The sequence below is a fragment of the Mauremys mutica genome, chromosome 12 (assembly GCF_020497125.1).
Source record: "Mauremys mutica isolate MM-2020 ecotype Southern chromosome 12, ASM2049712v1, whole genome shotgun sequence".
Lineage (NCBI taxonomy): Eukaryota > Metazoa > Chordata > Testudines > Geoemydidae > Mauremys > Mauremys mutica.
Window position 1 is genome coordinate 24960956 of NC_059083.1, and position 24927 is coordinate 24985882.

The 24927-nt window shown below is 50.6% G+C and overlaps 2 protein-coding genes across 2 annotated transcripts in view; both read right to left on the reverse strand.

Moving 5' to 3' along the window:
- Window positions 1-24927, reverse strand: part of LOC123344920 (tripartite motif-containing protein 15-like) — a 346226-nt gene that overhangs the window by 61139 nt on the left and 260160 nt on the right. The window lies entirely within an intron of this gene.
- LOC123344945 (zinc finger protein RFP-like) overlaps window positions 14770-24927 on the reverse strand; it is a 24511-nt gene continuing 14353 nt past the window's right edge. Inside the window, exons 4-7 of the mRNA XM_044981452.1 lie at window positions 22293-22315; window positions 21460-21575; window positions 17075-17134; window positions 14770-15525 (exon numbers count right to left, since the gene is read on the reverse strand). Coding sequence (XP_044837387.1) covers window positions 15011-15525; window positions 17075-17134; window positions 21460-21575; window positions 22293-22315 — 714 coding nt within the window. The 3' untranslated portion in view covers window positions 14770-15010. The remainder of the gene's footprint in view (window positions 15526-17074; window positions 17135-21459; window positions 21576-22292; window positions 22316-24927) is intronic.

Here is a 24927-nt window from a genome sequence, read left to right on the forward strand (position 1 = left end):
GCAAAATTTTATCTTAATTAATAAATCATTCAGGGAGGATCAAACAGAAAAAATCCTAGCATAGCAAACAAGTAACTATCCTCCAGGGGCCCAGGTTGTGTACATCTTGTTGCTCTTTCAGTCATTCCATCCACCATTGCAGCAGACATCTCTGATACTGACACAATTGCAGGTTCTTCACTCCTACTGTGTGCAGCCTCAAATCCCAAATGAGCAGTGGTAATATCTTGGACTAGTTCAGGAAATAATTTTTCAGGCACTGCTTCTAAAGGCTTCAAAGTGTCAGCCGAGGTTTCCATAGGCGTTACAGTTTCTGCAATGATTTGTTCTTCAATTGCTGCAGCTGTGACAGGCACAAATGCTTTTTGAGCCTCAGAGCTTTCAATACTAAAAATGGGTGAGCCAGTATCTGCCAGCTGCACAGCTAAAATCTCTTGCTGATTGTCATTTGAACTTGTCGCAGTCAGTAGAAATGTTTGTTTTGCTTCCATAGGCTCCTCTTCGTCTCCCTTTCCACACACAGGCAGTTCTTGAGGACATATGTCACTCTGTAGAGGGGCCCCATTTACAACTGCCCCTGGGCATTCTGATACTAGGTTAGATGGCGCATCTCCTACATCATTCTGCATGGGGGCCTCAGCTGCAACCGCTTCAGTGTGCTCTGATTCCAAGGTAAACACAGTATCTTCTACCTCTGTCTTCACAGGTGTCTCAGTTACCCCACTCTGCATTGCATCCATAGGGAAGGGGTCTCCAACCGGCAACACAGAAGGCATTCCGGGCGTTGGGCGGCAGAGCTCAGAAAGGGCCGCCTGCACTTCTGCCTCGGCCACGAGAGTTTCTACTATCTCCTTCGCCTTATGCCATACTGGACTCAGGGAGAAGGCCTCCTTATCGCCCTGAGCCACCGACTTCCAAAGCTCAGAGCCTAGTCGCTCCCAAACAGTTTTATCAAATATTGTACTTGGTTGAACAGAAAGTCCCCTTCTCCGTCCCCACCGCAGCAGACGGGATAACGTATCAGAGGGGAGCTTCTCTCCCTGCCGCTCCGCGATGCGTATCAGATATCCATGCACCGTCCTTTCTTCCGCTGATACAGCGGTTCCCATGGTAGCTGCTCACCTCTGGATTCGGGTGTGCCTCCCTTTTCAGACGCCCTGCGGCTTGCCGCTCGACACTGAGCTCAGGTGCGCCCCTCTTTCCGGGCGTCCTGCGGCTCCTAGCCGCTCAACACTGAACTCAGGTGCGCCCTTCTTTTCGGACGCCCTGCGGTCGCCGCTCGACACTGAGCTCAGGTGCGCCCTTCTTTTCGGACGCCCTGCGGCTCCTAGCCGCTCGACACTGAGACTCAGGTGCGCCTCCTTTTCTTCTTTTCAGTTCAGGCCACCGACACTGTCCTTATTCAATCACGTCGGGGTCACCATTTGTTGCATCGCAGGAGAGCATGGACAGAGTCTGACAACCCATGTGATCATAAGCAGAGAGAGAGTACTTTATTCCTTTCCAGCATGCTCTTATATGCCATTATGGCAAGCAATCAGACAATTGCTAATTGGTTAATTAAATTCACACAGCCACAGCTGTGACCCCATAGAGTAATTATCATCCTACACACCTGCCTGACTTATCAGCCTGTTTACAGTAGTCGTGGCCGATGAGAACGGGCTCAAGGCCAATCTTTCACACACAGTTCCCAGCGTAATCAGCTGGTCCCGGAAGTCTAAACAATCTCAGCATTTCACATTCTTTTCCCACACCACAGCACAGGAGTTCAGAATCCCAGTGGGAAACTTCCTCTCCTTGCTGGGCCTGGGACCTTTACCAAGGCATCTCTCCCTCCTAACGGACACACTTCTTCAGGGAGGTTGATGTTGAGGTGGCAGCATGGCGTAATGCTTGGCACAGTGGAGTGGGTCTGGGGAGTTTGGGATTCCAGTCCCATCTGTCCTGGGCAAGTAACTGTGCCTCAGTTTCCGGCCCCCCCCCCAGTTAGACTGTAACCTGCTCAGGGCAGGGATTGCCCCTGGCTGGGTTTTGTGCAGTGCTCAGATCTCATGTGTGGTCTGTAAAGGGTGTTGTGATACAAATAGAAGTAATAATAAATTCTATAAAACAAAAGCAGTACAAACCTCAACTCGTAGCTTCCTCTCCTGCAATCTGAAGGCAGCACTCTCATGACTGGTCCTCAGTTCATGTGATTTAAATGTCACTGGTGTTAACAGCTTCCATTCAGAAAAAATGTTCCCTTATTTCACCAGTGGAAGCTGGGTTTGAAAAGCATTCAGCGTCTCCGGTAAGTTTCCCACATCAGATATCTTTGAAGACTTAGTTTTTTGCCTTCGTTGCCACACTGCCAGAATATTTATTTTGTTATAACATCTCCCAAACAGTGAAGACTTTAGAGAGCTGAATGCTGCAGTTACATCTATGAGAGGGAACTTTCAGTGAAATCAGCCTGTAATTAAAATCCAAAGCTAAGTTATTACCCATTAAACTTGACAGCAACTCCCTACCTTGCACTCCTGGGCAGCTTCCTCTATGGGAACCACTGTGTGAGCGCGGTGAGCCCGGGGTCTGTCACACACAACACAGATGGGGGTTTGATCCTCTTCACAGACAGTTCCAGAGTCTCCTTGTGTTCCCCACACACCCTGCCTGCTCCCAATCCCTTTGCTGCCTGTAAACTCAGTCTCTTGGTGATTTCTACCATGTTTGCCAGTTGCCTGTTGGGCCTGAGGTTTCTCTGTTCACAGTTTCTCTGCACTGAGGGCAGGAGGCGGCTGTAGCGGATCCCTCCCAGCACTGGTTGATGCAGGCTCAGCAGAAATTGTGCCCACTCTCCAGAGTGACAGGTTCTGTGAAATACTCCAGACAGACGGGACATGTCGCTTCCTCCTGGAGACTTTCCATGGGGTTCTGTGCAGCCATGGCTCCCTCTGGGCAGTGGAACAGGGTAAGTTTCACTTTCTGGAGATCAGGAATATGCCCCACCACCTGCAGCAGCAGTTGGGGGTCTCCCTCCCTGGAAATGACTCAGGCTGTTTGCAGAGCAGGAACCAGCCCACTGGTAACATTAGAGGCCTGGAGGCTTTGGTGAAGAATGGCTCTGCTCCTGCAACAAGCCCCCTGTGCTGGTGTGAGGGGTCAGTGGGGCTTCACTTGGGCCCCTCTCACGTTGGGCATCCCCTGTCATGATGAGTTTGCAGGATGAGGGCCTGTGTGATTAAGGAGTGATATTCAGACTTGGCAGAATTCTTTCTATCAATTTTGTTGGAAAATGTTGATGTTCCTTTTTAAGCACTTTTTCCATATGTCTTGAGATAAAGTTTCAGTTGCACAACAATCTGGGTTTCAGCATTTCTTTCCAATTTTTATCAACTTACATTTTTACAGTTGTGGGAAATTATGTGGGGATACGACAATAGTGGTTCAGACCACAGTTATTTAATGACAGTACACATTGAGATTCAAAATGTTAAAGCTTTATAACCATTAAAACACAGATGGCTAAGATCACCTCTCAAAATAGACAAAGTCTCTCTCCTTAAATCAAACTTGAATAAGTTCTAAAGCAGCCTTGTTCTTACTTTGCATATCTGTAATTTTCACTTATCCGTTGAAATATTTTTTCATTGGTTTGTGTGTTCCCAGCTCCCTCAGTGGGGGATGAGCTAAAAAGATAAAGGAGAATGTTCATTTTTATATTTAGAGCATTAGGCCCAGATCCTCCAACGTCTGTACGCTCCTAACTCCCATTGACAGCAGTCTACATCCTTGGAGGATCTGAAGCTTAGAGTCTTACCTGAAGATACCAGGCCTGGAAACATAAACTGATCAATGGCCATGCAGTACTGACAGCACCAAGTGTTCAACATTCATGAGACTGGTGGAAGGAATCATGAGATCTTTTCTAAAACTTTTTTGTTTCTGAGTGACGAGGTTTCACTCTCATCATATTCTCAAGTTTTTCTACTCAACCAAGAGAAAGTAACTCTTCAAAGTGTCAAGCTTTTCTGGCAAGAAACTTATTTTTAAATGAGATTCTCATGTATTCATATGATTTCAAGAGCTGGGGCCAGGGGCGCCATTTCAGATTTGGCGGGTGGGGGGAGTGGAAGGGGCAGCTTTAACTATGATTCCCAGGGCTATTTTTTACTGCATCAATAATCCACAGTCACTTCAAACATAGCCCAAAAGTAGCCCAATCTATTTATTTAAACTTTGTTTTTATTAACACTACAGTCTATATCCGTAAAAAGAATCATTATCTATCTAGGGTATAAATGATGGATGGTAGCAGCATATAGATCGATAACAAATTTTGGCAGCCAAATCATACAAATTGTTCAGATTGGCTTAGGTTTATGTTCCCTGAAGGGTTTATACAAATAGTTCTAATGAATACAAACAATGGTGTGTTGCTGTAAGGATTTGAGAGAGTAAACATCACCTCCGTGAAATTCACTGATTGCACTCAACTTTGTGAGCCTCTGCCACCCTCACAACTGTTAAACAGTGAGTACAACAGGAGATATGAATATTTACCAGCTGGAACAGAAGATACAGCAGAAAGCTGCAAAAGGCTAAGTGGGGGCAGCTCCTCAAAAGGTATCTGGCGAAAAGGTCCTAGACAAGAAAAATGTAGCCCCACTGTGGGGAGATTTGGTAACATCCAGACATTCCCAGGGGAATTGGTGTTTCTGAGTCACAGCCGATGGACCTGACCCAAAGCCCATTGCTGGCAAAGGAAAGGCTCCCACAGACAAGGGGGACTAAATGGTAGAATAATGGCAGTGTCCAGTGTGGCCATTTCACTACAGAATTAGAGAGTTGGAAAAATTTGGAAAGTTTAGTGTAATTTAAGCAATATCTGTAGCGGTGGCAGCTCATGCTTGTTTCTTCCTAGCAGGGAACAATTCCAGGTTTTCTGTTCTGCAGCACGGCTCTTGCAGGCTGGCTGTGCTTTACTCTCTCCATTTATCTAAGTGTAGACACTGAAAAAAAATCAGTTCTACAGTTTTAATTCATTTCACTTTCAATGTCCTGAGGCTCCAATATTTGGGTTTCAAACACTGCACAGGACTCTTGGTCTAAGAACTATTTTCAGTCAGATACAGAGCCTGTAAAAATAAGTTTTAAGTGCTGGAACGAGGGGTACTGGGGATGCAGCACCCCCTGGCTTGAAGTGGTTTTGTGGTTGCATGATCTCTAGATTATTCTTGGACATGATATTTTTGGAGATCTTTCTATTTCATCATGAAATACATTTTCATATTATGTGTTGTAGCTTGATCTTTCACCCTTAACATTGAGCTGCTGCTGAGCTCCAGGGGTTAAGACATTTCCCGGAATGAAATATTCTGTAATGTTTCCCTGCAGAAATGTAGAAACAGAAAATGTGGATGGACATATTAGATGGAAATTGAAATGATTCAACTGTTTGCAATTACTCGTTGAGTCTCCTGATCTGAATCTAGCGTACTGTCGTAGAAAGCAACATTTCTAGGGAAACCTGATTTTGCTGAAGCCACACTTTCAGGTGAGAGACATTTCTGTATGAAAAATGTCAACATGCTGTAATTATGGAGGGCCTTAGCTGCAGAGGAATTGAGATTTCTAATAGAGATTGTTCAAATTGTTCATGTTTTAAAGAAAACAATTTGGATTATTCAAAAAGTAAATAGAATTTCCTCCATTCTCCTTTTGCCTGTTTAGTTTCCGTTAAGCCAGAACAGAAATTGCTTTGCACAGAGGCAACAATAAATAGTCTGTCACGGGGGAGCATGTTACTCGCTGTTACTCTCCTGTTACTCTCAGAGATCTGAGCATTGATAACATCCCTGTGCGGATTTACTGGTGAGTAACAATGGCACCTACCAGCAGTTCCTGGGATTTCCTGTTCCCCACTGTAGTTAAATGCCAATTTCTCATCTCCCTCTTTCCTCAAACTCCCCAAACAGCTCCAAATTTGATCCTGAGAGAAAGGGCTTCTGAATTTTCTGTATTTTGGGGCATTTACCTCACAAACAAAATGTATCAAGAGACAGGGGGCTCTAGAGAGTCACAGGAACAGCCCTGCAATCCACAAAGCTGAGTGAGGGGCCTAGACTCCCTATACAATTCCCCTCTGCTCAGCATCTCCCACTGACTGGTTTAGGCAGCTCCCTGTCCAGCACGCTGGCTTCTGTGTAACCCATTCTAAGGCACTTACATCTCCCCATAACTCAGGCTTTGTGGCTCACGGTGTGGTTCCAGTGACTTTCTAGGCAGCTGCAATTTAGACCCGGTGACATTCAGCTTTGTAATACCTGAGTCCCTTCATGGATCTCGCTCTTTGTCTCCAACTCAGAAGGAGAGAGCAAAGTCCCCCAGCATGCAGCAGGTTCATGAGGCTGGAGGCCCTGCCTGCTTTCCTAGGCCCAGATGGCCCCTGGAGTCCCAAGGGAAGGGTGAGCCAGTGAGGGGCACTGCAGTTAGGTTGGTCATTTTGTGCTACGTGATCTGAACTCTCTTGTACTTTATCTGGTTAAATGAAAGAGCAGTGGTGTGTTGGACTTGCGTGAGATGCTTCACAACTACTGTGTGCCTCCAGAGAGAGTTCATCTGAAACAGGAAGGCTCTCACCTTGGCGTGGAGTTCTGGGAGATGGTGTGTTTAAGCATGTGGGAGTCGGGAGGGTCAGCTCTGCACTGTGGGTTAGGCAGTGGGTTCACACCTCAGATAGGGGGAGAGTCCCCAAAGAATGTGCTTAGGGACTCCAAGATTGTTGCAGTGGATGGGCTCTGTGCTAGTGCCAGAGTCTTGACTACTCTGGGGATCCTGGGGCTCAGATACTTGGATTCCCCTGACAACAGTCCAGTGGCACCTAACCAGATCTGGGACGGACGCACGCACGCACACACACGTAAACAGAAACCTTCTCATGGCCCAGTATTGAAACACCCTTAACTCTGACCATGTGGGTTCTGGTGAATATTTCTACAAGTCTGAAATATTAAATTCAGAGACATGAATGGAGAGGTCTCCCCCTCAGGGCTGTCACATCCCTTTGCCTTGGACTGAGGAGGACTCTTTCCTGAATGCTTCTCCTTGTTTCTGTATTTAGGAGAGGCTCTCCCTCCAGGGCTGTCCTTTTGCCTTGGAGTGGGATGGTTTCTATTACTGGTTCTCCCTTGGCTGGGGAGAGGCTGCCTGCTGTTCCACAGCTTCCATCATTCTCTGTGGTCAGGATAGGGCAGCTGGTGGCTTTAATCAGTTACCCGTGGCCAGGAGCTGCACAGGCTGGAGAGTGACACATCCCAGTAAACACCAAACTCTTCTCCTAGGGGCACAATACTCTTTATGGGGTGTGGGTGGACAGATTTCCTGCTTCCATATTTATAAAGCATCCCCACTCTGAACTGACCTAACACACACAGAGCCATTACACAACTGGACCAGACCCCCAGTAGACCCCACCCCAGCTGGTGCACCCCAGTGCCCAAAGACTGACCAATAATTAGCACCGGACAGTAGGTGCCAGTCCCCTCCCCCCATCAGCCCAGTGGAGCCACCCCCACGTCCCAAGACCAACTGTGCCAACCCATCCAACTCCCCCAAACCCTGCTGTAGCCTCCACCTGCCCCTCCCCCACACAGCCTGTGTGGTCCCCCACCCACCGGGGAGTGGAACTGCCAGGCGAGCCGGGTAGGGGCAGGTAAATCGATGCTGCCCCGCTGCAGCTACAGCTATTTCTTCCCCACCAACCACAACTCCCCACAGCGAGCTAGGCGCAGCCACATGGCGGTGTTGGGTGCAGAAGGGGGACGGGGGGAAATCGCAACCCCCCCTTGTTGGTGGCACCAGGCATGGCCCAGTAGTAACAGAAGGGTGGAAAACGACAGTGCCAATAAGGCCTCCCTGTATCAGGCCTTTGGCCGGCTTGCTTGCCCGAACCGCTTCCATGTTTAGACTTTAATTAACCCCACAGGCCAGATGGAAAGAATGAAATGTGTGGCAACTAGTTATCAGTACCAGGAGGCAATTATACAGCCTGCTTGCACCTGGCTGAAGGGAGTGAAACAAAATAACCGGTCGGAAAAAAGTTACTAACAAGATAACATGTTTGTTGCCAAGTATGATTTAACCTGCTCAATATAATTGCTACTTTATAATGTATCTGCTATATGGGAACTAAAAGGGAGGGAAGAAGAGGGGGGGAAAGGGGGGCCTGGGCAGTGGGGATAATAGAGATGCTTAGCTGAAATCATGTATAAAGAAAGAAAGCTGCTTGTATCGAGTGTGCTTGATTTGAGACTTGTCAGTCTCCAAGTACCGTGCTTTGAAATCTCAAATAAACCTTTGTTTGCTTCTCCACCTTGGTGTGTCTATTGGAGCAAGGCACACCGGGCAACGAACCACTGTTGCTGTCGCCTCAGGCCTTTGTGCCGGCAACACCTTCAAACGAAGAAGTCAACGTCCCTGCACCCGAGCCAGGCGCAACAGCCGGGGCATCGGTAAAGCCAAACCAAAAATCGCGCAGGCGCAGTAACGCCCCTTTAAAGCTTTTTTTTAAAAAAAAAAGCCGATTGGGTAACCGGGAGCCAATCACGCTCTCAGGAGGAAATTAAAAACCAATCAATCAAAAAGGCAGAAGCCCCGCCCCCAGGGGCAGCCCCAGAACAGGCAACATTCGCTGCAGGAGAGAAGCCGCGTGAGGCCGGCCAGGCTCTGCCTTGGCAGCTCCTGCAGCAGCCGCCGGGTGTTTCCCTTCCTGGGACTGACTCGGCTGCTGCTGGGCAGGGAGGAGCCCCCGGGAACATTGCAGCCTGCAGGCGTTTGTGTGACATGCGCCCCCAGGGCCCTGTGGCTGGTGAGCATTTGCTTATCGCGGTGCCCTTGAAGGAGCAGAGTCTGTGTGTCTAAGGAAGAAGTCAGGCTTGGCAGAATTCATTATATACATACACACACACACACACACACACAGAGCTAGTACTGCAGCTAGTTTTAAGCATTTTTTCAATATTCAATTAGTTAAATTTTCACGCTTGCACAAAACTCTGGGTTTAGCATTTCCTTCCAATTGTTCTCAATTTCAGTTTTCACAGTTGTGGGAAATTATGGGGAGATACGTCCATAGCGCATCAGACCACAATGATTTAATGTCAGCAGACACCGAGATTCAAAAAGTTGAAGCTTTATAACCATGAAAACACAGATGGTCACATCACCTGTCAAAAGATGCATTGTCACTGCCTTCAATCAAACTCAAATAATTTCCCAAGCAGCCTTGTTCTTACTTTGCATATCTCTAATTTTCATTTATTATCAATTGAAATATTTTTCATTGGTCTGTGTGTAGACAGCAAAAGCAACATTTGCCAACATTTATGAATAAAAGCTCATTCTTCCAAGCCTTGTGATAATAAACTCTCAGGCTAAAAGCTGGCTTAAACTGGAATCAGTGTTTTCAAGACCTGATTCTCATTTACACTAACGCTGCTTGTCTCAGTGGAAAGGGGCTGCAGTACCACCAACTTTCATGATTTTATCATGACTCTTGCAATATTTGGTATGTTTGATGAAGCCCCAGCTCCTGGAAGCATGTGAGGAGGTGAGACTCTCAGCTTTTGTTTTCTAGCTATTGTTTTTGTATCTAGCTCTCTTTGTGGCAGAAAAAAACATAAAACTTTCACCCCAGGGCAGTCAGGGCTCAAGCATAATTTTTTTGGGCCCACTACAAACTTGTAACTCAGGCCCCCTCCCACACATGGTAATGAGGGTTGCAGCCTGGACTGGGCCTCCAGGGTCTCCGGGCCTTGGTAAAGTGTACCAATCCCCTCCCCGCCCCCCCATGTAGGGGCCCTGAGTGCAGTCTAAAGCTCTGAGAAACCAAAAGGCAAATGAAATAATACTAATAGTTACTATTTATTATTATTAAATCTCATGATTTTGGGGGACTGGCCTGATTGAAGATTTTTAAATGCCTGGGGTTGGCAGTGCTGTGCAGCCTAGCTGAAAATTCCTTCTAACAATCCCGTGTTAGAAAAACCTTGTCTGTTTGCCTTCAGGGTATCTTTCCCTTCTAGCCTGCATTCCTGCTGTAGGAGAAACAGCTCTCAATGGCTCCTGGTTCTTAAAAATCCGTCACCGCTATTCACCATGTCATAGGTTTCTCCCCCACTTGGAGCTTTTGGGTTCCAAGATGGGGACCTGCATGGACTCCTCTAAACTAAAATCCTAGTTTAGATCTGGTTCTCGCTGCCACCAGTTAAGTTTAAAGTGGGTAACACACTGCCTGTCCCCCAAACTTCCCCTGGGGAACCCAGATTCAAACCCCTTGAATCTCACCAGAGAGAGAGAGAGAGAGAGAAACAGCCAGTTCCCCTCTCCCCCTTCCCTCTCTCCAGCCTGCTCCGGAGAGATTACACACTAAGTCAAATCCTTGACTCAACACAAAGAGGGACTCACCTCCCCCTCCCCTTCCCTAGTCCTAGAGAGAGATACCTTGATTCAAACTCCTTGAATCAAACAAAGAGGGATTCACTTTTTCCCCCTCCCCTTCTCCTGAAAATCCAAACAAGGGAAGAAATCAATCAAGTTCTAAAAAAGAAAAGATTTTATTAAAGAAAGGAAAAAGTACACTATCTCTGTATTACCAGGATGCAAAAATACAGGGTTTAACTTATAAAAACTGGAGAGACTTCCCTTCCCTCCTCCTCAGAATAATCAGAGTAACAGCAAACAGAAATAAAGAATTTCCTTCAGCAAACACACAATTGCAAATGTAGAAATCAAATTATAAGACTAATTTGCCTTTCTAATACTCACTATACTGGATAGTAGGAAATACTCCAGGAGAACTTGGACACATGTCTGGTCTCTCTTAGATCCAAAGAGAGCACACAACTCAAACAAAGAACACAGACAAAGCCTTCCCTCCACAGAGATTTGAAATTATCCTGTCCCTTGATTGGTCCTCTGGTCAGGTGTTCATCAGGTTACTGAGCTTGTTAACCCTTTACAGGTAAAAGAGACTTTAACCCTTAACTATCTGTTTATGACAGGGGGGCTGGCCTGATTGAAGATTTTTAAATGCCTGGGGTTGGCAGTGCTGTGCCAGTGAGAATTCAGACCATAAATCTCTATCAGTTACCCAAGAGAATCCCCTAAATGAGTGTCATCATTGATCTAAAACAGCACAGTGAGTGATGTGGAGAAAGTGGATAAGGAAAAGTTATTTACTTATTCCCATAATACAAGAACTAGGGGTCACCAAATGAAATTAATAGGCAGCAGGTTTAAAACAAATAAAAGGAAGTTCTTCTTCACACAGTGCACAGTAAACCCGTGGAACTCCTTCCCTAAGGAGGTTGTGAAGGCTAGGACGATAACAACGTTTAAAAGAGAACTGGATAAATTCATGGAGGTTAAGTCCATTAATGGATATTAGCCAGGATGGGTAACGAATGGTGTCCCTGGTCTCTGCTTGACAGAGGATGGAGATGGATGGCAGGCGAGAGATCACTTGATCATTGCCTGTTAGGTTCACTCCCTCTGGGGCACCTGGCACTGGCTACTGTCGGTAGACAGATACTGAGCTAGATGGACCTTTGGTCTGACCCGGTATGGCCTTTCTTATGTTCTTAAGGAAAACAGACACAGAGCTGGGCTGTGGACCCCAAGCAGGACATGAGCAGAGTCCCCCCAGGCCCAAAAACAGCAATTCCGGGCCCCAGGGCAGAACAGTTAATGGGCCCCCACTGGTGTCCACATGCACAAGCTGCGTCCACATGGACTCCGTCTGCCTGACATTTGGGCGGTGCTGCGCCTGCGCTGGCTGGTGCCCAGTGAGCTGTCAACTGCACTGCTGGGTGCTCCTCTGGCACGGCCTGGGCTTCCACTTGCCCACCCGGCTGCCTTCGTTCCTGCCACTAGTACCACCCCACACGCCATAGGTGCTGACTTTTAGTTGTGCCGGTGGGTGCCCCATCCCGGCTCCTCCTCCTTCCCCGAGGCCAAGCCCCCACTTCACCTCACTCCACCGCTTCCTGCTCCTGCTCTGCCCCCTCCCCCAGGGCCCCTCCCCTGACAGCCTTCTCCTACCCACTGCTCACTCCATTCTGCCCCCTCCTGCCTTAAGGGTGAGGTGTGTGTGTCTGGGGGGGCTCAGTCTGTCCCCAGAACTGACAATTTTCAGCATATTTATACACTTCTTTCATACTCTAGTTATTGAATGTGTGTCTATCACTGGTATCACAGCAATCAGGGCCGGCATCAACCTACCAAGCACGTGCTTGGGGTGGCACCTTGGGAGGGGACAGTGATCGGGGTTTGGTTTTGTTGTTTTTGGTTTGGACAGGCAGCGCTGGGGGGGGGGGGCGGGGACTTGGACGGTGCGATGTGGCGCTGGGAGGGTGGGGACTTGGGCGGCGTGATGCAGCACTGCGGGGGCGGGGACATGGGCAATGAAATGTGACGGCCGGGGGGGTGGGGACTTGGGTGGTGCGACGCGGCGCTGGGGGGGACGGGGACTTGGGTGGTGCGACGCGGCGCTGGGGGGGGCGGGGACTTGGGTGGTGCGACGTGGTGCTGGCGGGGCGGGGACTTGGGCGCTGCGACGCGGCGCTAGGGGAGGGGTCGGGCGGCGCTCTTTTTTTTTGCTTGGGGCGGCAGAAATGTTAGAGCCGGCCCTGACAGCAATGTCATTATTAAAATAGCAGTGAACTACAGCATTACGTTATCATGAATTACACTGTATTAAAATCATTGCACTCAGCTACAAGCTGTCTTCAGTAACACCCCAGTCTCTGTGCTTCACCCCTGCTTAGGGCCTGTTTGGGAGCTGAGGGCCACTGATGGCTGTGGGAAGAAGGTGGATGGGAGACACAAGCAGTGGGGAGTTTTCCCCCCTCTCCTTTCCTATCGCTCACTCTGCCCCTTTCCCTCCCTCTTGTTTCTTTTCTAAGTCCTTGCTCCCCTTCCTGATGTTTCCCCTTCTTGCTTCCCACCCATGTCGATTTTCTCATGTCTCTCTGCTCCCCATTTCCTGGTGGCTGTCTGGTGCCCGCTCCCACCCACCCACTCAAAACAGCAGAGAAGGTTCCCCCTCCTCAGGTAGGAAGGGTGGCCTAATGGTTCAAGCACAGGCCTGGGGCTCAGGTGCGCTGGGTTTGATTATCTGCACTGCCACTGACTCTCTGCTTAGCCTTGGGAAAGTCACTTCACCTCTGTGTACCCTAGATCCCAACTGCACGTGGGGCTAATGCTGACCCTGCCTCTGAGGCTGAATCCCTTCATGGCTGTGTGGTGAGGGGGGAACTGGAGATACCAAGGTGAGTAGATTTGCGCTGAATTTCTCCACAGCCGGAGAGTGAGAGCCAGGCCAACTCTGCACAGGGGGCATGGGAGAGAGAGGGACTCAGCTGTCAGGGCTTCAGCCCCACATCTTTTTGCCCCCCATCCCACCCTGCATGGTTCCTGCCCAAGTCCAGGGCTTCTCCTACCCACCCTGCCCAACCCCCCACTCAGCTACCACGGTCTGGGGCTGCTTCTCCCCACCCCTGGCCAGTGTGGCTCCTCCAGGGTCGGGGGCTTTTCCCTCCCCTAATGTGCCACTGCACCCATCCAGCGCGTGCGCCTAGGAGCCCTGCAGCCTGCTGGGGCGATTTCAAAGGGCCTGGGGCTCCCAGCTGCTGCCACCACTACCAGGCACTGGCAGCTGCCGTGACTGGAGGCCCCGGATGTCTGACGGTGGGTTCCTGTTTGTGGGTTGCTAAGCAGAGACAAACACCCCTCTGCAGCCTGGATTTAGGCACCTATCCGTGAGAGGGGTGTGACTTAGGACACCCCTTCCCCCCTTGTCGGCATCTCCCATTGGCTAACTTACAAGGCTCCCCACCTACTGAGGTGGCTTTTGTGAATCGCATTGTAAGGTGCCCGTGTCGCCCTGTCATTGTTTAGGGAGTTTAGGCCCCTGACTCAGTTCTGAGGGTCACAGTGCTGCTGTCCCTGTGATTTTCTCACTGTCTAAAAATTACTCACTGTGATTCTCAGCACTGCAACGCCTGAGTCCCTTCATGGATTGCCCCACGTGCAACCAGTCACCTCTCCGCAGAGCACAGCTGAGCAATTCCTGATTGACATGGGTGTGCACAGGACAGAGGCAGAGCACAGGCTGGTTAGTGACACATCACACAGTAAAATCCAAACTCTCTTCCCAGAGGCTCAATATTCCTTGCAGCGGGAACATTAAAGTGGAACAAACACGAAGAATTGTTTGTAATGTTTTATTTACAGTAAGTAGCTGGAAAGTAGCAAAGTAAAAGGAGCTAAGAAGGAGCTTTAATAACCGCAGCATGGCCAGGAGATCCCCAGCTACTGAGAACAGTTTTCTTTATGGCACTAAAATTGCACCAATGGCCAGGAATTAATATAGGGAATTAATGAGTTACAGTCTCACTTTCAGTAACATGTAATAAATCTGCCCATCCCGCTCACGTTCCCTTTCCTTCCATACTGTCCTTTTCTATTCATTATTGTTCCAGCCTCACTTTCCATCCCCGTTTATTTCCCTGTGTCGCTCCCCGCCTGTCACAGATCATCCCCCTCGGCTGCTCTCTTCTTTCCCTGATCTTATCCCTTCCTCTCGTGCTGATCCCGGGCTGGGAGCCCCCAGTGAGATCTAAGGACACAGATCTGTACAAAACGCTCCTGGCTGCTGCTTCTCCTCAACCCCCCAAACCCTGAGTGATTAATGCTCTGTCCCTGACACCCCCACCGTCACCTGTCCCCTGCCCGGCTGTTAGTGCCACCCCCTGCCCAGCCCCCATCTCTGCCCCTCCTGCAGCTCCAGGGGTTCTTCTCCCTCCTCCTCGCATCCCTGAGGCTGCAGAGAGGGAGGGGGAGGAGCTTCCAACAGCCATAGAGATGAGGTGCCAGAGGCTGGGAAGATGGGAGTCCTCCAAGGTCATAGAGACTTGGGTCCATGAAGGTAGAGAGGCTGATTTCCGGTTCCCCTCTGCTGCATGTCTCAGGGACACAGGCTGAGCCGGGATCCCGGCCCCACCCAGAGCCAGGGTCGGATTCTCTCCCCAGGGACGGAGCCCAGCGGGAAAGTGAAGATCGGGGCCTCGTCACCAGCATCGATAAATGTCACCTGCCCCCAGTCACAGTCCAGACAAACCCGGATCCTGCTGGGGGCCCGGCTCAGGGGCAGGGGGGTCGCAGGGGAGGTGAGAGCCCAGAACTGACCCCCCCACCACTGCACAGCCCAGACCCTCCCCTCAGGGCTAAGGCTGATCCCTCCCTTCCTCCTCACAGACTCTCTGGCCACCCCCACAGCCCAGACTCCCCGACCCCCCACCTCCACCTCCCAGCAATGTCTCCCCGAGGTGAATCCCTCACAGCCCAGCACACACAGCGCAGTGTCAAATCTCTCAGGGTTGTTGGGCAGTCGCTGACGTGTGTCTCCCCCTCTCACACTTTTCCGATCCTCAGACAGGACGAGGTCGGGATGAGCCGTGTCTGGATCCAGAGTCACATTCACTGGGGAGAGAATCAGAGCGTTAGGGGCAGAGCTCAGCCCTGGGGGAGTCTGGGGCCATTTCTCACGCTCCCCAGCAGCCCCGTTCAGGCTGGGACAGTCCCGGATCCCAGGGAACTACCTCTGTCCTGGACACCTGAGGGTACGTCTAGACTACCTCCCGTATCAGCGGGTAGCGATCGATTGAGACGCGATATATCGATCTCCGAACACGCTCCTGTTGACTCCGGAACTCCACCAGCATGAACGGCGATAGCTGAGTCAACAGGGGGAGCCGCGGACATCGATCCCTCACCGTGAGGACGAGAGGTAAATCGATCTAAGATACTTCGACTTCAGCTATGCTATTCACGTAGATCGACCCCCCACACCCAGTGTAGACCAGCCACTTCATTAGTTTCTCATTTATCACAGAGGCTTCAGCTCCCACATCCCGCTGCTTGTGTTGCCCCATTCCCAGCAGCACAGACACAGCCAGGAAGGCGTCAGAAGTTTTTATTGAGGGAGCAGAAGTGGCAGGTACCAGCTTTAAACCCCAGAGGGAAGCTCCCTCCCCTAATGCAGCCTCCAGTCCCAGGCCAGAGAACAGAGAGGAAGGTGCAGCAATGGGGAACAGCCACTTAAGACCAGAGAGTAGGAGGTGGCACTGGGTGGGGTAGCACCATCTCCAGCCTAGAGAGAAAGGAAGAGTTGCCAGTTTCACAGTCTGCCCACAGGAAAGGCAGGATGTTGGAGAAGAGCGATGGGGAGACCTCCTGCACCGGGGTGAAGCAGAGGGATCTGGCAGGGAGCTCTGTTCGCGTGTGACTTAGTTAAGAGTGTTTCTGTTCATCAGAATGGGCATGAACTCAGCACTAAGGGTGGTGTCAGGACTGTTTTTGTGTCCCCGCCCGCTCCATGGCCCTGACCGAGGCCCTGCCCCCGGCCAGGCTGGGAGACTTGCCCGCTATGGAGAGCCCCTGACACTCCACCTGCCCTGGACATGGGTCCATGGGCCTTTGGCAGCAGTCCCCAGCCCATGTCCCCACTCCCCGGGGTGCACCACCCTGGGCAGGTGGAGGATCCAGGGCTCCCCAGTGCAGTCCCTGGATGGCAGCCTGGTTCTGGCTTCTGGCCTGGCCAGGGCCTCAGGGAAAGAGGAGCAGGGGTGGGGCCATTGAGAGAAGCCAGCACCAGGGAGAGATTGGTGCTGTGGGCAGGGGCTGCACTACACAGAGAGGAGCTGCTCAGCTGCCCTGCCCAAAGCACAGACACTGCCTGCCATGCTCCACCCCTGCCAAGGCTTGCAGTGTGTGGAGGCAACGTGGCCCTCTTCCCCCAAACTATGCCCATGCTGAAAAGTGTCCTGGTCATCCCACCTTTAAAATTGTGTGTGTGTTGGTGGGGGAGACATGGGCCCCTGGATCTCCATACCGTTTAATGTGTTATTTTTAGGGCTGTGTGTGTCACGGTCGCTGTCAGTTTGGTTGGTAACTTCAGCTACAATCTCATGAAGACGTTTTCTCTGGAATTTTCTCATAATTTAAAGGCAATCTTCACCTGCAGACTCACCCTGTCTGTGTGCTCCAAATGATTCTCCCCTTTTTCTCTCCAGTTCAGACGGCAGAGTGTCTTGGGGGAGAAAGGAGAAGAGAGGTGAGATTTCTGACTTTCATATTCATAAGAGCATCCCCTCTCTGAAACTGTTTCATAATTATGACAGAGAAACAGACAGAGACTCTGTCATGGTCTCACCCTCACTTGAAACTGGGGGGTTTCAAGTTGAGGACCACCATGTATCTCCCCCCCACCCTAAAATCCTAGGGTAGGTCTCCTTTTTGCTGCCACCACTCGGTCAATTTACGTGGGCCGAGACACCCCTGTTTTCCCCCTCCTCTTTCCAAAGACGTTCCCTGGGGAAACACAGATCAACTCACAGAGGGAGAAACCTCCCCGTCTCCTCCCTCCCCTCTCTGCCCGGAGATAAGCTTGTCTCACCACCGAGAGAGAGTTTCTTAGCTCCCTCCCCCTGTACCCACAGTAGAAGGGATTTAATCAAATCTTTATAGAAAGAATTTATTAAAAGAAAAACAAAAAAAATACATAATCTCTATGAGCCCAAGCTGGACACTCATAGGGTATAACCTTGCTAAGTTCTGGAGAGAATCCTCTCTCCTTCTCAGTACAACAATACAGGCAGAATTAAGAATAATCAATAACAAACACACAGAATTGCAAACATAGGATTATTAGATGAGGACACAAAGTACCTTTCTAATACTCACTATCTTGACTAGAAGAAATTAGTTCAGAAAGATGGAAACTTGCAGAAGACTTGACTAAACATCTGGACCCTTGTAACTCCAAACGGCTAAGAACAATACACACAAGAGCAGAGAGAAAAAGTTCCCTCCTAGGAATTTTAAATTCTCTTCCCTGATTGGTCCTCAGGTCAGGTGTTCACCAGGTACTATGTGTTAACCCTTTACAGGTGTAAACTTAACCCTTAACTAACTATTTATGACAGACGCACAGAGACAAACTCAGGTATTTAATATAAAAAGGTCTGAAATTTTCCCCTCTCAATCAGGCATCTCTCAGCAATGGAGCCAGCATCCTTGCAAACTCACAACTATCCCAGGACACACAATCTGTAAGAGATTTACTTTTCCCTCCTCATCCCCTTCATCCCTTCAGACTCCAGTTGGTTTGTCTCATTCACTTACTGCCTTTTGTCGTAACCTAGATCCAGAGCCTGCAAAGACTTTGGCATAAAAGTAACTTTACCCACTTGGGTCCCTTTGACACTAACGAGATGTTCAGAGTTTGTGAAATTCTGGCTCTAATTGTGAACTGTTGGGTTTGTTTACGCAGCGCCTCTACAGAGAGCAGCACGACGGGACCTCGTCCTCCATAGGCAGAAATGGAAATAATAGTAAAATTATTTTATCAAGGTGGAAATTGAGGTGGGGGAGGATTGGCTCAAAGGAAAAGGAGAGGAGAGGGGCCTTTTGTGACTCTGCTGTTCAGTGGCTGCAGGGGCCGGTGTAGACCTTGGCACAGGCTGAGGAAGTTCTGAAGCCAGCCCGAGCTACATCCCTGTGACAATGGCCCCCGTGTGTCTTGCCCAGCCTGCAGTGTCCGAGGCCCAGCTTTACACTGCCCACCTCCCTCTATTCCTCGTCCACCCCCTCCCTCGTCCACCCGCCCTCACCAACCCCACCCCATTCCCAGCCCTCTCAGGAACACGCCTTGTGCCTGCAACTGCTGTGGAGGAGACACCAGAGGCTCCTGTGCTGAAGGGATCCCTGATCATAGGGGAGGGGCTTTCTCCTTCCCTACAACCCATTTGGCCCAAACTAGCTGCAAACGGGACCAGAGCTCAGTGATGGGCTGGATCCACTTTGAGAAATGTGCCCTATGGCTGGTGATGGGGCAGTAGACAGGGAGGGCTCCGAGCTATAGAGAATTCTTTGCCATGTGTCTGGCTGTTGGGTCTTGCCAAAATGCTCGGTATCCAACTGACCATCATGTCTGGGGTGGGGAAGGAATTTCCCCCCAAGTCAGATTGACAGAGAGCTTGGGGATTTTTTTCCTTCCTTCCTCTGCAGCGTGGGGCATGGGTCAGTTGCAGATTTGAACTAGAGTCAATGGTGGATTCTCTGTAATTTGTGTAGCGGGGCACTTACTCCCATCCTGGGATAAAATGAGGTAAAAGGTGAAAAGCAGCTGAGGTCGGCTGACTGGGGAGGCAGCCACAGCTGGGGCCACACCCAATTCGGTCACAACTGGCCCTGATCAAAGGGCTGGGAGCTAGGCAGGCAAGAGTCTCACTGCAGGACTGCTTGGGAGCAGAGCACAAGGTACCTTACACAGAGCAGGGCTGGGGTGAGGCAGGCAGAGCTGGGGAGCTCTGGCCTGGCAAGTCCCCAGGCTGAGGCCTTGTTAAGGGCCAGGGATGGTACTAGAGCTAGAAAGGCAGTAGGTCCAACCCCCTTGCTAATGATGAGTGGACATTGCGGACTGCAGGCTGCCCCAGAGAAAGGGGGCTAGATGACTGGCAGTAACCACTGAGGCAAGGTGGGTATAGAGGGTTGGGATGCCCCTGGGAGAGGAGACCCAGAGTGTGGGGGTAGTGCTGTGGGCAGAACCCCAAGGTAAGGGGCACTGGGGTCCAGGAGGGACATGGAGGGGCTTGAGGCAGGAGAGATACTGGCCAGCAGGGGGCACTCTGGAGCGGGAAAGCTAATTCCCTGACTGACCAGCAGGAGGCGCCGCACTGCTGAGTGCTCAACCAGTTACACTTGAAGTTTTAAAATCATGATTTAAGGACTTCAGTAACTTGGCCAGAGGTTAGGGGTCAATTGCAGGAGTGGGTGGGTGAGATTCTGTGGCCTGCAGTGTGCAGTTGGTCAGACTGGATGATCATGATGGTCCCTTCTGGCCTTAAAGTCTTTGAGTCATTTCTTAATTTAACAGCATCATGTAAGTGTGAACCAATTGATCAGCACCATTCTCTTCTCAGAGGCTGTAGCGAGTCGGTGTGGCTCCCCTCCTGCCCAGCAGAGGGCGCTCCCTCCCACAAGCCCAGCTGGGCTGAGCCACCACTTCCTGTCCCCGCCCCCCGGAAGTCAAGGGGCGGGACAGGAAGTAGAAAAGGAGGACGCCAAAGCTCAGTCAGGAACCAGCCACCGCCGGGAGCAGATGTGCCGGCAGGGGCTCCAGACTGGGAGCCCTCTAGGACCCGAGGCGGCGATCCAGACTGGCCCCCGCTACCCCGCGCCCGGTACGATGAGGAACCAGCAGAGCTGCCCCGGGATCGGTACCCTGAGGAGCCGCTGAGACTCCCTCGCGCCGGCTACGAAGAGGAGCCGCCGCCGCCGCTTCCGCCCTGCTGTTATCCGGAGGAGCCGCCTGAGCACGCCTGGCCGGACTTCCAGCAGGAGTTGCCGGACCTGCCCCCAAGCCCTGGTCCCGAGGAGCCCATGCAGATGGACTGGCCCGAACTCCCGGCGACCGAGGAGCAGGTACCCACGGAGGGGGAAATGGAGTGTAGCCCGGGGATAGCCGACCCATGTCAGGCTATAGGCACCGAGGTGCCCATGTCAGTGTGTTGCGGTCAGGACCCCACTGACCAGCGGCAGTGTTAGCCGCTAAAAGGGCCCCGGGCTGGGACACAGTGGAGTGGGTGGGCCTGTGTCCCCCCTGCCACCCCACGCACGGGTGGCAGTCTCCCCCTCACCCCAGTGCAGACAGAGAGGCCTGCACTAGTCTGAGTTGTTGTCATCGCTCAGCCCTGCCAGAAGGTCTGAGCCCTGTACCTGTTGCTGCCCCGCCCTGAGCTAGGGCCTGGGCTTTAGACACTGAATTGTTGCTCAGTCCTGCCACCAGGACCTGAGCCCCATTGAACTACTGTTATCCAGCCCCCTGCTCCAGAGGGCCTGGGTTTGTTCTGAGCTATTGTGCTGCCCCGCCCCGGTTAAGGGTCTAGGCTTAGACTGACTGACTGTGTGCCTTCTGTGCAGCCCCTGCCTGAGGGCCTGCACCTGAGAACCTTCCTGAGACTGATTGCTGTTATCCAGCCCCCTGCTCCAGAGGGCCTGGACTTATATTGAACTGTTGTTATCCAGCCCCCCCTGCTCCAGAGGGCCTGGACTTATATCGAACTGCTGTTATCCGGCCCCTGCTCCAGAGGGCCTGGGCTTGTATTGGATTGCTGTTCAGCCCTCCTGACACAGAGGGCCTGACGGTACTGAGACTGACTGCTGGTCAGCCCCCTGATCCACAGGGCCTGAGCCGTGAGACAGTGCTAACCCTGATTTCTTGCCGCCCCACCAGTTAGAGGGGACAAGGAGCGAGTCGGTGTGGCTCCCCTCCCGCCAGCCGGAGGGTTGAGCCCCGACCAACCGCTTACAGAGGCTCATCCCAATTTCCATTCCTAGATCCCTTCTAGGTACCTTTGAACTTCCCCAGAATCTCCATTAGCACAATCGTTTTCTGGGAGAAATCACTGACTCGCTCTTCCAGTTCAGGAGAAATCTCCTCTGGCTGCTGGAACTTCCCTTTCTCACACCTGGAGGGAAACAATTTCACGTGATTATATTTTACTGTGTGACTCATTATAAGTTCTGGCTAGTGAGTCGCTGCTCTAATGGGCCTGGAGTTAGAATTCCTCGACTTCTCCCAGCCTCAGAACAGGTGCAACACAACCCAGGGCCAAGCAGCCTTCCCTTCAAAGGTCATTAATATTCTTCAACTCTGGCCTCGAGAGACCAGCTCTGGGGACAAAAGGGGAATTGAGTCTCCATGGTCAATTCGCTCCTTGGCCTCCATGCTCTGAGGGACAGGAGGTTCCCAGGTGAAGTGCTGTAGAAATCTGCCTCTAGGTACTAGACTGAGACACCAGCTACCCCTTCCGCAGGTCATTCCACACAGGTCTCCAAACAGCCCTCAGATGGGGAAAGGCTCTTGAAAACTACTGCCCTGGGCTGAATAGAGACCAGTACCCTGCAGTGACAGGCCCATAATCCATCTCCACAATCCTGAGGCAGCCAGTTCCCCAGGGATGTGACATCTCTAGAAAATACTTGAGGTCAGTCTTTCCCACTGACTGGAGAATTCCAGAGTCTTCTGTACAAGAGTGAGCACCCCAGGATGGAGTTGATCAGAGAGATTTGTATCCAACATGTGATCTCCCCACACATTTTGCTGTAGAGCCCTGGGGAGATGCGGTGCTACCCTCATCATCAAGCTCTTTCCCAGCATTGTGGAGTGCGAGGGAGCCACATACCTGCTCAAGGTGGTTCTGACATCCTAGAGGAGAGAGAGACAAAAGAATTTCAGTCCCCTCTGACACACACACACGGGGGATTCCAGGGAAGGGATTTAGGAAGTATGGGGAAAGACACCCTGCCCTGGCCCCAAGGCCATTGATTCCCTGAGCTAATGGGGCTTTTCCATCTTTCATATCTCTGTGACTCTGCTACGAATAATACTCACTTAGATGTCAGTAATGCATACGCCGAGTTACACTGAGATCTCCGACTGCTGGATTCCAGTGCTTATGATTCAGCAGCCCGCTCCTCCCTCTGTGGGAGTCTAGCATGTTTCTAATGATGAGTGGCGGTTTCCAATAGTCCCTGGGGGTGCTCAACCCCATGCCCCACCTCCACTCCAAACCTTTCCCCAATGCCACACCCCAACCCAACTCTTCCCCCTCCCACTCAACCTCCACACTGTCTCTTCCTCACCTCCTCTTGTGAGCTGCCATAAATATAAAGGAAAGAGTTACATAAAATATCTCCTTGCAGCTGTACTGAATCGCTTTACCTCTAAGGGATTAAGAAGCTCAGATAACCTGGTTGGCTCCTGACCAGAAGGACCGATAAGGAAAGAAGATACTTTCACATCTGGTGGGTTGCAGGAGGTTTTGTTTGGGCTCTGTTTGTTTGTTCCCTCTCCTGATAGAGAGAGAGAGAGACCAAGCAGGTACAACATCTCCTGAAAAGCTACCTGTAATGATCCATCTAAGATTACAAAAATTCTAACTAAGGCAAGGAAATGCATTAGGTTATTTTTTTGTTTTAGTTTGTGAATTTTCCCTATGCTAAGAGATTGTTTTATTCCTGTTTTTGTAACTGTGAAGCTGAGTCCAGAGGGGAGTCCTCTGTGTTTTAAATCTTTTTATTACCCTGTAAAGTTACCTTCCATCCTGATTTTGCAGGTGTGATTCTTGTACTTCTTTCTTTATAATAAATTTCTTCTTTAAAGAACCTGATTGATTTTAGTGTCCTAAAGATAAGGGTCTGGTCTGTACTTACATTAAAGGCAATTGGTTGCTATATTATTCTCAAGCCTCCCCAGGAACGGGGGTGAAGGGGTTTGGAGGGTTATTTTGAGGGAATAGGGATTCCAAGTGACCCATCTCTGAATTTTTGTTTAAATCACTTGGTGGTGGCAGCAAGGACAAGCAAAGGAATGTGTGCCTTGGGGAAGTTTTTAACCTAAGCTGATGGAATATAAGATTAGGGGGTCTTTCATGTGGGTCCCCACATCTGTCCCCCAGAGTTCAAAGTGGGGAGGGAATCCTAACCTGAGCACAGTCCCTCCCCGCTCCTCCCCCTCCCTCCCAGCATCTCCTGCACATAGTGGAACAGCTGATTGCAGCAAGCAGATGGTGCTGGAAGAAGGAGGAGGAGTTAATCGGCAGGTCTGACGGTTGGTAGCACTGAGTGGGAGAGCTGGCTGTCCTGAAGCACCCACCTATGTTTCTCAATCAGTCTCACCTGTAGGAATTCACTCGCTGGCTTCTGACACTTCCCCTCCAGCTCACTGATCAGCTCACTCAGACGGGAAATCTGCTCAGAGAGTTTACTGACATTTTCCTTCTGGATCCTCACAATCTCCTCATCCAGCTTCTCCAGCTGGGCCAGCAGGAGTCGCTCTTGTTCCTCCAGGAACTGCTGCAATTGCTGAAATTCAGATACAATCTTCTGCCTCTCGGTTTGTGTTTGTTTCTGTATGAAAACAGGGAAAAGAGCTGGTCAGGGACATGTATGGAGCCCGGAGTCCTTTCATGGAGAGCTGAGTGTGCAGGAGGGTGATTTTCTTTGAAAATCCTCAGATTTCTGACATTTGACGCTACCCTGTGGGTACTAGGCAGGGGATTCTCTCACACCTTCCCCTTTGGCCCCGGTATCCCCCTGAAAGGGAAGTTTCTCTGTCAGTCATGGTCAGCATCTTCTGTTATTTATGGTCTGTGGAAATTCAGACCCAGAGCAGCAGGAGGCAGGACTCAGCACTACACTGACACAGACATCAGGGGAGTTAAAAGAAACAAATGTTTTAAAAATGCACAAAATGTCTAGACCCAGTGGACAGCACTTCACAGAGACATTCAGTTCACTTGGGTGGATTTCTGGGTAAGCCACAAAGGCTACTCATCAATTGAAAGGGAAGCTTAGGGCTTGTATACACATGAATCTAACCCAACAATCCATGGTCATGGAGAAACACACACATAAGCCCATGTTCACCAAGGCCACACAGGAGTTTGCCTCCAAACAGACCTCCCACTACCAGTCCCTGCTGGTTCATAACAACAGGCACCTACCAGATACTCCCGGCTATTCCCCTCTCCAGTCGCTTTCAATCCCAGCAGCTTTTCTCTCTCTTCCCTCAGAGTCTTCAAATGGGCCTGGATTCTTTCCTGAAGAAACAGAAATGATTTGGGAGGTTTCATCTGGATAGTTGAGAGGTGCTTGGAAGTGGGTTTTTTTGCACCCAAAACCCAAGATGACTGTGGTTCTAATCGCTTTGTGACATCAGGGCCACCAAGGAGATCAAACCTCATTAATAGAGACTGGGAGCGTGTCACATTCAGACTCATTACCAATTCTGGTTCAGTGTTTTTAGTAATTAGAGAT